This window comes from Tetrahymena thermophila (genome assembly GCF_000189635.1).
Source record: "Tetrahymena thermophila SB210 genomic scaffold scf_8253823, whole genome shotgun sequence".
NCBI classification, from domain to species: Eukaryota; Ciliophora; class Oligohymenophorea; order Hymenostomatida; family Tetrahymenidae; genus Tetrahymena; species Tetrahymena thermophila.
Genome location: NW_002475930.1, coordinates 189,272 through 203,767, shown reverse-complemented (window position 1 = coordinate 203,767; position 14,496 = coordinate 189,272). Strand labels below are relative to the sequence as shown.

General features: G+C 23.6%; 2 protein-coding genes across 2 annotated transcripts; both read right to left on the bottom strand. All coding sequences in view use genetic code 6, as the record gives it.

Annotated features, from left to right (window-relative positions):
* Positions 1-1,968: 1,968 nt before the first annotated feature.
* TTHERM_00678290 (oxysterol-binding protein) lies at positions 1,969-3,518 on the bottom strand (the record flags this gene model as incomplete). The annotated part of the gene is made up of 3 exons (XM_001027805.1): positions 1,969-2,440; positions 2,504-2,912; positions 2,969-3,518. The coding sequence occupies 3 exons, from the start codon at positions 3,516-3,518 to the stop codon at positions 1,969-1,971; spliced, it is 1,431 nt and encodes a 476-aa protein (XP_001027805.1).
* A 1,380-nt stretch (positions 3,519-4,898) lies between these two features.
* Positions 4,899-13,683, bottom strand: TTHERM_00678280 (transmembrane protein, putative; the record flags this gene model as incomplete). The annotated part of the gene is made up of 20 exons (XM_001027804.2): positions 4,899-5,218; positions 5,278-5,687; positions 5,774-6,300; positions 6,354-6,818; positions 7,046-7,433; positions 7,493-7,908; positions 8,046-8,566; positions 8,631-9,135; positions 9,274-9,621; positions 9,727-9,924; positions 9,980-10,173; positions 10,240-10,414; positions 10,470-10,581; positions 10,636-10,937; positions 10,988-11,314; positions 11,562-11,874; positions 12,009-12,229; positions 12,303-12,517; positions 12,582-12,959; positions 13,257-13,683. The coding sequence occupies 20 exons, from the start codon at positions 13,681-13,683 to the stop codon at positions 4,899-4,901; spliced, it is 6,762 nt and encodes a 2,253-aa protein (XP_001027804.2).
* Positions 13,684-14,496: the final 813 nt, after the last annotated feature.

Genomic DNA, 14,496 nt, shown 5'->3' with positions numbered 1-14,496 from the left:
ATTTTATTTAAAAACGAGAGATATTGTATAAAAATTCGATTAAAGCTATTAGTTCTAATCAAGGTTTTTGCGATCATGTTTTTATTTATTTACAAATTTCAGCATAATATTAATTTTGATTTGTTTACAAAATTTTTAAAATTTAATTGGTTTTTTTCTAGTTATATTTTTGAGCAGATTATCTGCTTGCCTTTTGCCTGTCTTCTATATCTTTCCGGTTTCTATTAAAAAAATCAAGTAGAAAATGTTTGATTATAAGTATCTATAACATAACCCAGATAAAATTAATCCCAAATAAATTATGTAATTAAAAAATTTCCTAATAATTAATGACGACAAACAATTAATTGAAATTAAATTTATTTAATAAATTGAATAAATATTATTTATTTTTTTAAGTTTATTTGGTAAAATTTTTACCTTTTTTTTCGTATTTTTCCCCTATCCTTGATTAATAATATTATAATCTCTAGAAGCTCTAAGAAAAAGTTCTAGATTATTTACATTTGTTACTTATTCAATTGCAGTTCAGATTAAATTTCGTAATTATACAGACATTATGAATAGTATTCTTCAATTTTGATAAATATTCAAAGTCTTATTTTTTATCTTTTTCTATAAGTAGAAACGTTTTTTAATTCAGAAAATATTTATATTATTAGGCTGATTATTTTATGAAAAAATATATTAGCTCCTTATTTCTCAATTCAAAAAGAAATGATTATTTATTAAAAGATATCAGCTTTTATTAAATAAAATAAATATATTTTTACACAATTTCAAATATAATTTAAAAAATATTTCTATATTAGAAATATCCAAATAGCATTAATATTCAAAATAATATGATAATTTCTGTCTTTTATTGATAAAATCTAATGCTTAATTATTTCAAATTTAAAAGTATAAAATAGAAAGATAGATAAATATAATACTATTTAATTCTTTCAATTTTGATTTTTGATTTTATTTCATCCTCGATCAAACAGGAAATTAAAATTCAAAAATATTGCAATAATAATCATAATATATTTTTATATCTAACTAATTTAATGATAATCTAATATCAAATTTAAAAAAATTTATTTCTTATTTTTAAAAATTAAGAAAAGTAAATATGGCTATTAATCAATAAGATATGAAAAAAATAATTTTTCTTTTATTTTTTATATTTAATATTTAACTTCTGTGGTCTTTTCATCTAACTCTTTTAAAGTACGATGTAAGTAAACAGTAAATAGTTACTTTAAAATAATTAATTTATTGTATGATATAATTAAACTGCTCATAATCATAAGGTTTATATAAAAAAAGAGGTTTGAATTTATATAAATTTGTTATTTAAGGTAACTAATAATAATTCAAATCTGTTTATTATATTATTTTCATAACTTAATATTATTATATTAGCATTTAAATTTTATTCAATCAAAATATTGAATTAATTTTCTAAAAGTAAGTTTATATTAACCTTTATTACATAATTATTTATTGAATTTAATATAATAATTAAAAATTTTTAGTAAAAAATATAACACATACATTATTATATCCTTCAATTTTTAATAGAGAAAATTTTAAGATTTCTACTTCTTTATAAAGCTTTTACTCAAATTTTAGGTATTAATGTTAATAGGTCTTAACATAGGAGATCTTGTAGTAAGTAAATGATATTTTTAAATTTAACAATTCTTAATTATAAAATATTTTTTATATTCGTATTTAAGTATTACAAAAGCAGGATAATATTTAGTTTTTAAAATAAAATTATGAAAATATACATAATTAAATAGCAAATACTAATTAATTGTTTATATTGATAAATTTATTTGTGTTATTTATTAAAAGTCAATTTATTACACTTTTTTAAATTAGTTTAATATAAAGTTTTTTTAGATGGCGTAGATTGATTTGATAAATTATAATTTTTAATTCCATATTTTAATATATTAAGTAAATTTAATTTATTCATTTTTTAGCTTTTTTCTTTGCTTCTTTTTCTTATTTTTTAAGAAGTTCTTTCTTTTTTTCTTCAAATTATTTCCTTAGTTTACGATCATTTCTTTAAATTTACTCAAGTTTTTCCTTTTCGATTTAAGCTTATTTTATATTGCCTTAGCTTAATTATATTTTATCTTGTCTTAAAGAATGGTCACTGCCCAATTTGCTCTTAAGTATATTGTTTTTAAAAGGTAATTAAACTCTATGATCCCAGTATCTGACACCATCGAATTCAATAAATCCTAAATAAGAACCGTAAACCTTAGAGCATAGTTTACCCTTCACTTTAATTTCTCCTTCAAAGAAATCAGTGGGTCTCTTTTTCACTTTTCCAAATTTAATCTTACATTCAATTTCATTTTTGGTATCTTAGAACATTATCTTTCCTAAAGTTTCATGTCTAGTTGTTCCAAAGAAAGTACCTGAAAAATACTCGTATCTATTAAATTAAGAAATTTATTAACATTAACTAATTCAATATTTTAAATAATTTATATTATACCCCTAATTGAAAGTAATTAATTATCCATCTTAGAATTTAAAAAATCTTTTGCCATTATTTTTAATTTTAAGGGAATTCAAACCAGCAGATGCATCGAATTCACCATAGCCATACGAAACGTATTTTTTTTGAGGTCCGGTTACATAAATGTATGTAATAGGTGGATGATGAGATACCTACTCTGCGAAGAGCTAAGTGCCATCTGGGTAGCTTCCTTCCAGTGTTTCTCCTAAAATTGGATTTAATGGCTTATAGAATTAGTTAGCTATTGGGAAACTTGAAATGCTTGCTGTGATTGAAAGTTTCATTCTTTCCAGAGGATCATTAGACTGGGATGCTAAATTCATAAAAAGTGGGTAATAGCAGGTGCTATATAATTGACATTCAAGCTAGCTTTTAGGAATCATAGCTTTTTTTTAAATTAAAAAAATTAAATTTACAAATTATTTTTAAAAAATAAAATACCTCTAATTGGGAATGAAATTGTTGTCAAGTTAAAGTCTCCTGAGATAAGCTTTCTACCAATTTATTTAATAACTTCTTTAGCTACGCTTCTTAGAGTGCTTACTAAAAAAGTATCAAAGCACTTCTTTCCTCCTTCTTTATGAGCGTCGTAAGTTCTACTTTCATCATTTGGTTATGATTTGACAGCTTACCAGCTTTTAACTAAACTGAGCACTTAATCTCTTGTTTCAATGCTGTTAAAAGACATTGAAAATAGTTATTAAAGCACTCCTTCTTTAACTACTTCTTCTACTTAGTATAATTTTTAGAGATCAGTATCGCTTATTTCTTCACTTTTGTTTTCTGTCTCATCTGTATTTAATTTATTAATTTAATTGTAAAAAGCATTATGCACTTCCTCTTGCTCTTAATTTAAAGATGGGGTGCCTTTATCCATGCTTGAATTACGAGTTGAATTCTAAGAACTGCTAGAAACAGTTATCCTTTCCTTAACTTCTAAATTTTCCATAATGTTTCCTTCACTTTCAGAATTATTATCGATTTATATCATTTACTTTATTATCTTTGGACCAAAAAAGATCTAATTTTTATTTATTTAATTAGTTTGCATAGGTAAAATGCTTTAGCTTTTTAAATAATATGTATGCAGTATAATTATTAATTAATGAAAGATTTTATATTAATCACTATTTATTTTGTTGTAAGTTATTTTTGATATTTTTATTAATTACTTTACCAAAACTATTCCTCTAATTATAAATCACCAAAATTTAATTTCACAAACATTTTTCAAACACGACTCTGCTTACATTATATTTCAAATTAAATTTATTAGCTACCTTCTTCTCGAAACTTCGACACTACATTAATTATTTTGGAAAATTTCCAAAAGCTTCACTCTTACAATTAAAATAAATAAAGTTGAATAAAACTAAAATTTCTATTTTGTATTTTTCATATTCTAAAAATAAAAATAATCTATCGAAACATCTAAAGTTTTAAAATACAGTTTATAATATCCTTTAAAAAAAATAGAATATCTGAGTCTGAATTACTTTAAAGCGAATTAAAATAATAAAACTTAACTTCTTAACTTTAATTTTGTATAATTATTTACAATATCTTAGAGTTAAATTTGTTAAATTTAAATCATAAAAAATATACATGGATTCTCTAATAAAATATCTTAGTTAGATTTATAATTGATGATAAGATTGGATATTATTAAATTGAAAAAATTGTTCTTTCAAAATAGTAAAAGGTGTATTTTTATCAATTATTTTATGAATTATTTTAAGAAGCAATAAATGAAAAATGACATGAATTACATTTATTCAAAATTTATTAGTAATAAAATTCAAAAAATTTTATGTAAATTAATTTCAAATACAAAAAAATATTTGTTTACATATTTTAAAAATAACAAACAAAATATGTTTATTCTTTGAAATTTTTAATTTTTTATTATTTTATAGATTTAGAATCAATATCATAAACAATAAAAGGTTTTTAAAAAAATTAAAAATAATTATGAAAAATAAATCTGTTTAATTAAAATTTTTAAAAATTAAATTTTATTTTTAGATTTATGATAAAAAATAGAAAGATTAATTTTAAATATTTGAAATCTTTTTTGATTTTTGACATTATTAGATTAAAAATAGCTTATTTATAACATAAATATTTAAATTATTTATTTCATTTTTATGTTTAATTAAATCACATTTTCATAAAGTAATTAAAAAACTTGAACCATAAAAACTTTGAAATTAAAAGAAATTTTAATATTTAAAGGTAAATTATTGATTTTTATATAAATATTTTATTGACTTAAAATAAAATTTTTTAACAATAAATCAATTTAATTAATATATTAAGTATAATTAATGCCATGATTTAATATCTTATTTTATAATCAGAATTCAATAAATCAATAGATTAATGATAAAAATACTACTATTAAGATACTAAAGCTAATAATCTTAGAGCTAATTACTACAACTACTTATGGTGATAGTGTAGATTTTCCAATAGTAGATACGAACGATGTAGGTGCAAACAAGGAAGGATTTTCTGTGGTAGCAAGTAAGTAAAGGTTATATTAGGTATTAGACTATAAACCTGTATAGTTGAATGTAACTTAATTATTTTAATTATAATACATTATCTAAAAATTAGGTGAGGTTTGATTTCTATTTGTCAGTTTAAACTTCATTTATTAAACAGTAGGAGTACCACTGTTTGGAGCATCTTTTATATTAAATATAATAATCATATTAAAAATTAAATTATTTATATATGTAATATACCTATTAAATACATCCATATGAAAGAATTTTATGCAGTTTGGATGTTACTAACTTAAAACCATGTTAAGCCAGTTGAAACAGTAGGCGTGTTAATAAGAGAAGGTGCAGGTTATGGTTAAACCTAAACTGGTGGAGTAACAGAGAGGATTTAAGGTAAGGTAGCATCATTTTAATTTAGTTACAATGCGAACTAAGGGTTTTAGACAATAGTCATAACTTTATTATAGCTAGAGTCACTGCTTAAATGGTCTAATGGTAGAGTATAAAATGAAACAGTATTCGCCGATGTTATTATGTCTAAATTTCTTTTATCCTAAAAGAGTAATCTAGAATTCAAATTTACTTGATCTTGTATTAAAAACTTATACTTAGATTATTCTTCACAGTAAATACTATCAAAACTCATTACACTTTTAATTAAAAATGTTTAATAAAACATAAATTAAATGTATGAAGATTATTAAATTAAATTGATTAAAATAAATTTATTTTTTACTTAAAGCATGGAATTGCAAATTGCTAACAAAGATAGCACACCAAGTTGGTTTTTTATTTAACTCCTATAATATTAGCAAATTATATGCTGATTCTCAGTAGTTGACCTCCATTTTATGTTGTAGTAAATGTATTATCTTATCTTGAGCTTAATCTTTGTAGTTAATCTAATGCCCAAGTTGAAATTGTGTAGCTATACCCTGATTTCAAATTACTAATTGTGAATGAATTGCTTGCTTATTCTGCATTCAAAATACCAAACTACTCTTAATAAATGTCCATTGGATTTAAAACTGTATACTTGTTTGCTTACTTCATTACTTCATCACTTGTTCTAATCGGGCCAGATTAAAAACATACATGATAATAAATTGCAGAAGGAACATTAACACTTATTAGAAGAGTTATATAATTCTAAAATATATTTGATGTCTGTAATATAGGAGTAAAACTTAATACTGGTGGATTTGGTTAGCCTACATCATACAGCTAGAATATGATATTAGTAGTACTAGCAATATAAGAATTCTATAAATAATTAAAAATAAATATTATTATAAAATAAATTATTAAATTATTACAGCATCATTTCCAAAAATGGTCATTTAGAGCTATACTTTGTGGTCTGGTAATACAGGAGAAATCATCTATGTTGAGCGTACAAACAATTTTCCTTTGTAAGACTATGGAGAAAAATTAATAGTGTATTAAGTGACGGGTTAGTTATTATCATCTAAAAGACTTATCTTAGGATCTAATCCCATAATCTAAAGCTCAAACAAAACTGATACTCCAGAAAATGGGATCTGATTAGATAAATCAAAGAAAACAGGTAAACTTTATCCGAGGACTGAAACTTTATATGTAGTATAAGCAGGAACTATTTAAACTTTAGTATTAGAAACTAACACATTGATTAACCCTAGATTTCCATAAATTACAGGACTTGATTCAACTTTTGTGAAGCTCAGAGTGTATAAGCCAGGTAAAGTATTGATTGGACAACCTAAGTTGAATGTTTCTGCAGATTAACCAGTATAAATCATCTAATTTTATTAAGCAGTAATTTATAATATGGATAAACAAACAAAAAAATAAGAAACAGTTTATTGTATAAAAATATTTATTCCAATGATTGGTGAAATAAATGCCAAAATTTTAATTCAAAATAATTAAATAAAGTTAATTTAGAACTATTTTTTATAATGTAAAAATATTTATTATTTTAATAAATGTAAAATTTGAATTAAAAATGTTAAATAAATTTAATTACATTATCTGAAATAAGTTGAAATTGCCCACCGCTGCTTGATTATAATTTATATTAAAGAGTTTTACTGAAATTGCCATTTGGATCAACAAGACTTATCAGATTAGAGTAAACACCTGGTACAAGTTAAATTGTATTTTAGTTATAGATAATTTAAACTCCTTAGAAGAACCAATTCATATATTTTAATGTGGTACTGTAGACAAATTTAATATTAGGCTAGTTAGTAGAAGCAATTGAAGATGCTAAATTGTTAGTTTTTAGATCTTAGCTGAGAACTGAAATCATCACTTTCGTCACACTACAAGTAGATTATTCAGGATTTAATATTGGATTAAGTGATACCAAAAATAAAGTATTTGGAGGGATACTTTGGCTCACTTATATAGTTCTATTTAATGGTTAAAAATAAAATTCATAATTCTTTATCAAATCAAATTATTTTTTTACATTTTAGATCCTAATATTTGAAATACAGATCCGTAGGTTGTAGTACTGTCAGTAGATGTAATTTAGCAAGTAGTAGGAGGGCTGATATTAATAACTGTTCCATATTCCTATGGAAACTCTACTATTATGTTTTGATTAACACTTATTCCACTTCCAGAAGAAATCGTGTAACTGTATATACCTGATTCTCTTGCATTTGGATTAGATTAAGTAGCATAAGTTATTTAAAGTTAGTTTGTTGTATCTTAATTTGTTGCAGGATCAGCTAACTAATTCACTTCAACTATAGAACTTGGATCTGTGGATGATCCTACTAATACTTAGATATTACCTGCACCAGCTGATACAGGAGGAGATACTATACCATAAATGTCGATAGTAAAGGCTATTTAAGCTGCAATTTAGATGGGAAAGGCCTAATATTTACAAAAAAAAGATAAAATAAAAAGAAATATTTTTCATAATTTAATAAATAAATAAATAAATAAATAAATAAATAAATAAATAAATAAATAAATAAATAAATAAATAAGCTTTTTTTAAGGAAAATTACTGAAATTTGTATCTTGCGATCTGAGCCTACATTAGTGCAATAAACTGGCTAATTATTTATTTGGCAAGATAAATAGCTTGATCCAACTTAGGGATTATATTTTTGTGGAAAGGTTACAAAAATGGAAGTTTATTAGTTGATCTATTGTGCTGATAGAGAAATTTAAAATCTAAACTGAGTTTATGCTCCAGCTAAACTGTTAAATCTTGTTAATATTAATTTTGGAAAAGTAACTGGATTGTTATATGGAGGGTTTGAGGCTCCTGATGGACTTGTACCACCTTTAATAACTTCAAAACTAGATCTATACAATAATCTAACTTAGTATTATTAGATATTTTTGTATTAATTTAAAACATTTTCGCAATGAAGAGTGAACGGTAGGCTAGTATCTAAGATATCGAACCTCGGGAAAACTTATATTAAATTTGAGCTAAGATTTATATTTTGAAATCCAAAATAGGCTAAAGAGTTTTGCATCAAGTAACAATTAATATTTGAATATTGGCCAATAAAAGATGCTTTAAATGATATAAAATAAAATTTATTAATTCAAAATTAAATTAAAAAATTTGATTTAATTACCAACACTTATTTCTAAATATTGTCCTTTTAAGTTTCCATAACCTGGAGAAGATAATGCTAGGATAGGGCGTTAGTTTATTTAGAATTGCATTTCAAAAGTGCCAATGCTATTACTAACTAAACTATGGGAATATTTGTAAGAAATTATATTAATCACTGTATTCCATTATTCACCATTATTAAAACTCAAATTTACTACTGGTAGAGCACTTTACTAATCAATAATACCACCTGTTGAAGTTAAAGTTGCAACAGTAATTGCATATGGAGTTGCTATACTATTTACAGAAGCATCAAATCCATATTAAATCAGTTAAAAGTCACCCGGCTAGAAATCTTAGACATAATTTAAAGTGAACAATATATTGTTTGCTACAGGTACTGTTACAGTACATTGTGTCAAGGAATTATAACTAAATGTAGAAGTTTTATATAGTAAAAAGCAATTTGCATCAGTTTTCTCTGCAACACTAAATAGCCAACTTCCAGATGATACCAAACTAATCTATTAAAAAATAAATAAAAATTAGCTTAGGTAAATATTTCATTAATTAACTATCCATATTTTTTGGATTGATCAAATATTTCTTTTAAAAATCATTTTAATTATTAAATTCTCCAACATTTTAATGCAATAAATTACCTAAATTTAGCCATCTTTTGGAATAGGATTTGTTGTAGTAAAATACCAAATTACTTTGTTATCTTTAGTATAACGATTTATAGTTACTGGTTAAACATTATTTATGATATTTGGTTATAATTGAGATCCAGCATCAACTGGAACAGGATCTTGGAATGCTGTAACTATATTACCATCATTTTAGCTCCATGTTATATAAGTATTCTATAGCTTAAGTGGCCCAAGAGCAGGATATACAAAATTTTTAAATGTAACTTTTGTAGATGATGAAATTGTTGGATCAGATGCTCCTATTGCAGTAAATGGGCAGAAAATACCGTATTTCATTTAGGTAGATTGGAAGAAGTACTATTTTTAAAAATATTAGATTATTAAAAAAGAATTATTTTTAAATTATACAATAAAATAAATAAATAAATTTGAATCAAACAAATTTTAAATAAAGATTTTTACTCTAAATCCAATACAATTTTCTGAAGCTACTGATGTATTAACAATTTAATTTGCAGTTACTGAAAGAGTTTTAGAATACATTTACCATAATCCAACAATTACAAAAGCACTTCCCATTTATGTTGGCGATCCTAGTACATTTCTATTTATGGTTGAGACACCTCCATTATGACCAATAAACAAATCAGCATCCTACAACTAAAATAATATTAAAAATAAATTATCATTTTGACTTTGTAATGTAATATTTTACTCCTCCTTCTATTTTAGCAGTGGAGTCTAACCTATATGAAATATTTGCTGAACTTGTTTAAGGAGCATTAGTTGTACCAGTAAATAATTAGAATTAAGACATTGTGAATGAATTTACAAAAGTTTAACTCTAGGTGTTATCATTTGCAAAATTTGTCATTACACTTACAAATAGTCTTACACTTGTGCTTTAACCTGTGTTATAATAAATAATTCAAAATTTGTTTTTAAATTTTACATTTTTGATGTTAATTAATTTACCAATTGAAGATACAGGAATAAGCAGCTAAAATGGTGTATTTTAGGCTATTTATGAAATAGTAGTTGATACATCAAACTCTACTCTCTTCATAGTGTGGATTGAAGAAGATTAATCTTATTATCCATTATAACCCCAGCACTATTAAGCATAATTCAGATTACTAGAACAACTGACCTAATAATTTAGTTGAATTTGAATTGATTTTAATTTTATAAATTAAACTGATTACTATTTATCTGCCATAGTTATCTGTACTTTCAGTGAAAAAGTTTACATTATTAAAAAAGACAGCAATTCTTTACCCTCCTATTTTTTCTGCATCTTTTAGGTATCCTGTTACTCTAAATTTAAAAAATAATAATTTATAAAATTATCTTAAATTTACTATTTAATACCTGATAAAAGCTGGGAATTAAGATCCATCTGACATTCCATTTTACGCACCTTAAGAAGTGTAAAAATTTGATATGCCTATTTGAACATTCTAGAGATCGGCTGAAGAGCAAGTCGTACCCTAGGAAATTGTGAAAGCATTTACAGCAAAATAGCTGGTTGGTGCTCTGTTACTAGTATAGCTATCATATAAAGCACCATAAAAATTAATAGAGGATTAATCAGCACCATAAGAGCTAGACATACCCTAAATTATAACATCACCAATACTAAATACAGAAGTAATTGATTCAGATTATATGCACTATTATAAATATTATTTTAATCATATTAAAATATGATAATTTAAATTACATTAGATGTTGTTTATGGATTGATTAAAATCTCTGTAAAAGTATTATAAGTTATAATGCTTGCAGTAGCAGCTGAATTAAATTCGTTGTTAATATTACAACCAGCATTTTTAGATTCTACATAAGCAATTTAATTAGATTGAGCTGAAATAACTGTTGAAGTTACTAATCTCATGGCAAAATTAGGGTTAACACCAAATTAGTTGTTTGGTCCTTTTTTCCAAGCAAAAACAAGTTTTTGTTTAACATTATTGCAAGATTTCAACCCATAATTAGTGGGAGACAAAGGCTACAAAGGTTGTTTATTATTAGAGTTATCGTATGAAACCTAAATAATTATTTTTTTATTATCAAAATTTTTATTTATAAATTAATATTTTTCAATAAATACTCTCTTAAATCTGATTTTTTTTGTAAGTAAATAGTTGGATAAACAGAAAAACATTTAAATTAAACCAAATTTTTTAAAAATAAATTAATTTTTTATGTGAACAAAGTCATTTGAAATATTTTTAAAAAGTTTGATAAAGTAATAAAAAAATTAATTTTATGAAATTTAGATTAAATTTTATTACTTATGAATGCACCATTTAATATCCATATTGTGAGCTAGAATAGTCAACCCTGTCTAAATTATTCTATATAGTAAAAAATTGAGATAGTATATTTGGTTTGGTAGCCTAAATCATTGGTAGTTCAGCATTATTAATCAAATCCTCGCTGTAAACAGTCATTGTTCCAAAGTTACTATTTAGTTATATGTTGTTTGCAAAACTGATACTTATGGTCACATAATATAGCTATGTCAAAAGCAATTTTCCTATTTCTGTGCAAATAATATTTTGAGGAGGGCTAAGAGAATCTAGAATACATTAAACAGGAACATTTCTATAGATTTTAAATATTTTATTTCAGAAAAAATAAAATAAAATTTAGGTTTTAAGAAATCAATTATTTTTTGGATAATATGTATAAGCTATATTTTATTTAAGTCATTAAATTTATATTTTATTTAAACTTACGGATCAAATCTCGGAAAATTATATCTAATTGAACCAGTGAGTACACTGTCTAAAGCACCAATTGGTATTTATATTACAATTTTGAGCTTTGTAGAGTCAGGGATATCTAAACTTATTTGAAAATAGAATTTAAAGGGATTATAAAAGTTTTATTAAGCCATTATTGCAGCTTTTGTTACGAAAGAGCTATCACTTAAATCTATGGTATTAGATAGAAAAACCTATTATATTAGTTAAAAAGCTATTAAATATCTTTCAATAATGATTTCTTAAAATTAAAAGTAAATAAAATACTTTATAAAGATTAAGAGTCAGGTAACTTGTGTATATTGCTTAATTTAAAGTTGCTTGCTCAATTATTTGATTAGAAAAGCCCATTAAGGTTCTTACTTCAAATCCTGCAGTGGGGATACTATGGTTAGGGTTTATGACAGTTACTCTAAATCTGTAAGACAAATTTTGTTTAAGCCCAGTAAATAGTTAGATTACGATTCTATTGTTCAAAGTATCTGTTTAAAAAGCATAAAATATTATTAAATTAATGTAATTAATCTAATTTATTTAAAAATTTACCATAATTGCAGCTATATAATGAAGGATCTAGAGGAGGTATATTGCCACTCGGTACAACTTATTGTTCTGATACACATGTCCCAGTAAATTTGAAATATTTAGGCTATTGAAACAAGATCATGATTCTTGCTTAATCTTTAATTGCAATTGTTGGCAAGATCTAGAAGGATACATCATAAGACCATGCGACCTATGTTTTTTGAGGACTAGGTATAAATGGAGTTACTTATAAAGTAGTTGGAGGAGCCGATATAAATTCTAAATTAGCAAAAGCATTATTCAAATCATATTATATTGGTTATCCACTTGTTACAGAGATAGCTGATAAAGTTGCTGCTTGGACTGCCGATTAAATACCCGGATTAACAATAAACCCTCCTATAAATAAATAAAAATAATAATTCATCAATAAATTTATCCATTTTATATAAATCTAAAATCAAATATTTTTTTAATTTGAATTTAATCGTTAAGAATTTATCTTGAATTTATTTATCATTTTATAATTAAAATGCTTAATTCATTAAATTTTATAAGTTTAATAATTAAAACTTGCTTGTTTGATGCCTGAATTTCACTCATATTCCACATTTTAAAAATTCAATTTGCTTTTTAAACACTGATTTACTAATATAAGCGTTGCTTATATAAATATTAATTCAAAGGAATGATTACTTTATGGATATATATAGAGCGAATACCATTAAGGTGCGGCTTTTAAGCTAGTAGGATTTGAAGCAGCATCTAGAAACAAAATATAATAAATGTTATTCGAAGTCCCCTAAGTTATTGTTGCTGGTAGTAGAGTAGGAGTCAAAGTGCATCCAGTTGAGGTCTCATCAACATATTTAACTTATACATCTGTAAATTTATTAGTATATAATAGAAAAGGGAATGTGAGCTGTAAGTAATTGTAAGCTCCTAATCCATTTTGAAGCTGAAAGGTAAACTTAATTTAAGTAGTATATCCTACATTTAAATAATCTATTGAATAGTCCTTGGTAAATATTTAGCCAGCTTTGACAAAAAGGTATTTTTTTTGAATTGTTTGGAGTAGTACAAAGATCCAGCAAACAAAAAGTGCAAGATTGCTTTGTCTCATACTAAAGTTTACTTTTCCTGTTTTTTTTTTGGATTTTTTAATGAATTTTCCTTAAATTCCTTCAGAAATATGAAAAAATCAAAGTAATTTATGCTTTAGAAAGAATTTTAACTATGAAAAGGTCTAACTATTTTTAATAGGAGAAGTTTAAAATGTAATTGCTATGTAATATTTAATTGATAGATATATCTCTTATCTTAATTATTTTATTGAATTTTTAACTATTTTTTGTATTTTTAAGGTATTTGATTTTAATTCAATTTACAAAATATCAAGATAGATATCATACCAATAAGGCGATAACTAAAAAATATACGCTCATAAATCAAAAGTTAATTTCATTTAGCAACGAACAAAAAATAATTAATTATCAATTATAATAAAATATATAAACTATACACAATGCAATTAGCATTCATTCATTTATTAATTACCTGTTAAATTCAATATATTGTGGTAAATATTTAATCATAGATTGCCATACAAACATTTTGATTTTTTTATTATCAATAAATATATATCAAGCAATCTTTTATCAATGTAAAATAAGTTTGCACTATAATAACATTATTTATTTACTTCTTTATTAATGCTTTTATTTAGTTATGAAAATAGTTAAATGAAATTTTAATTTTTTTAAATATTTTAGTTATCTAATTTTTTTAAAGGAGTATTCTAAGTTTTGTTTTTAAATCATTTATTTTTATTTTATTATTTAAATAAAAATATTTTTTAAATTTTGAAATAAATTTACAAACATTTTATTGTGTAAATTAGATTTTTTTTAATTTCTAATCAAATATAATTTTATAA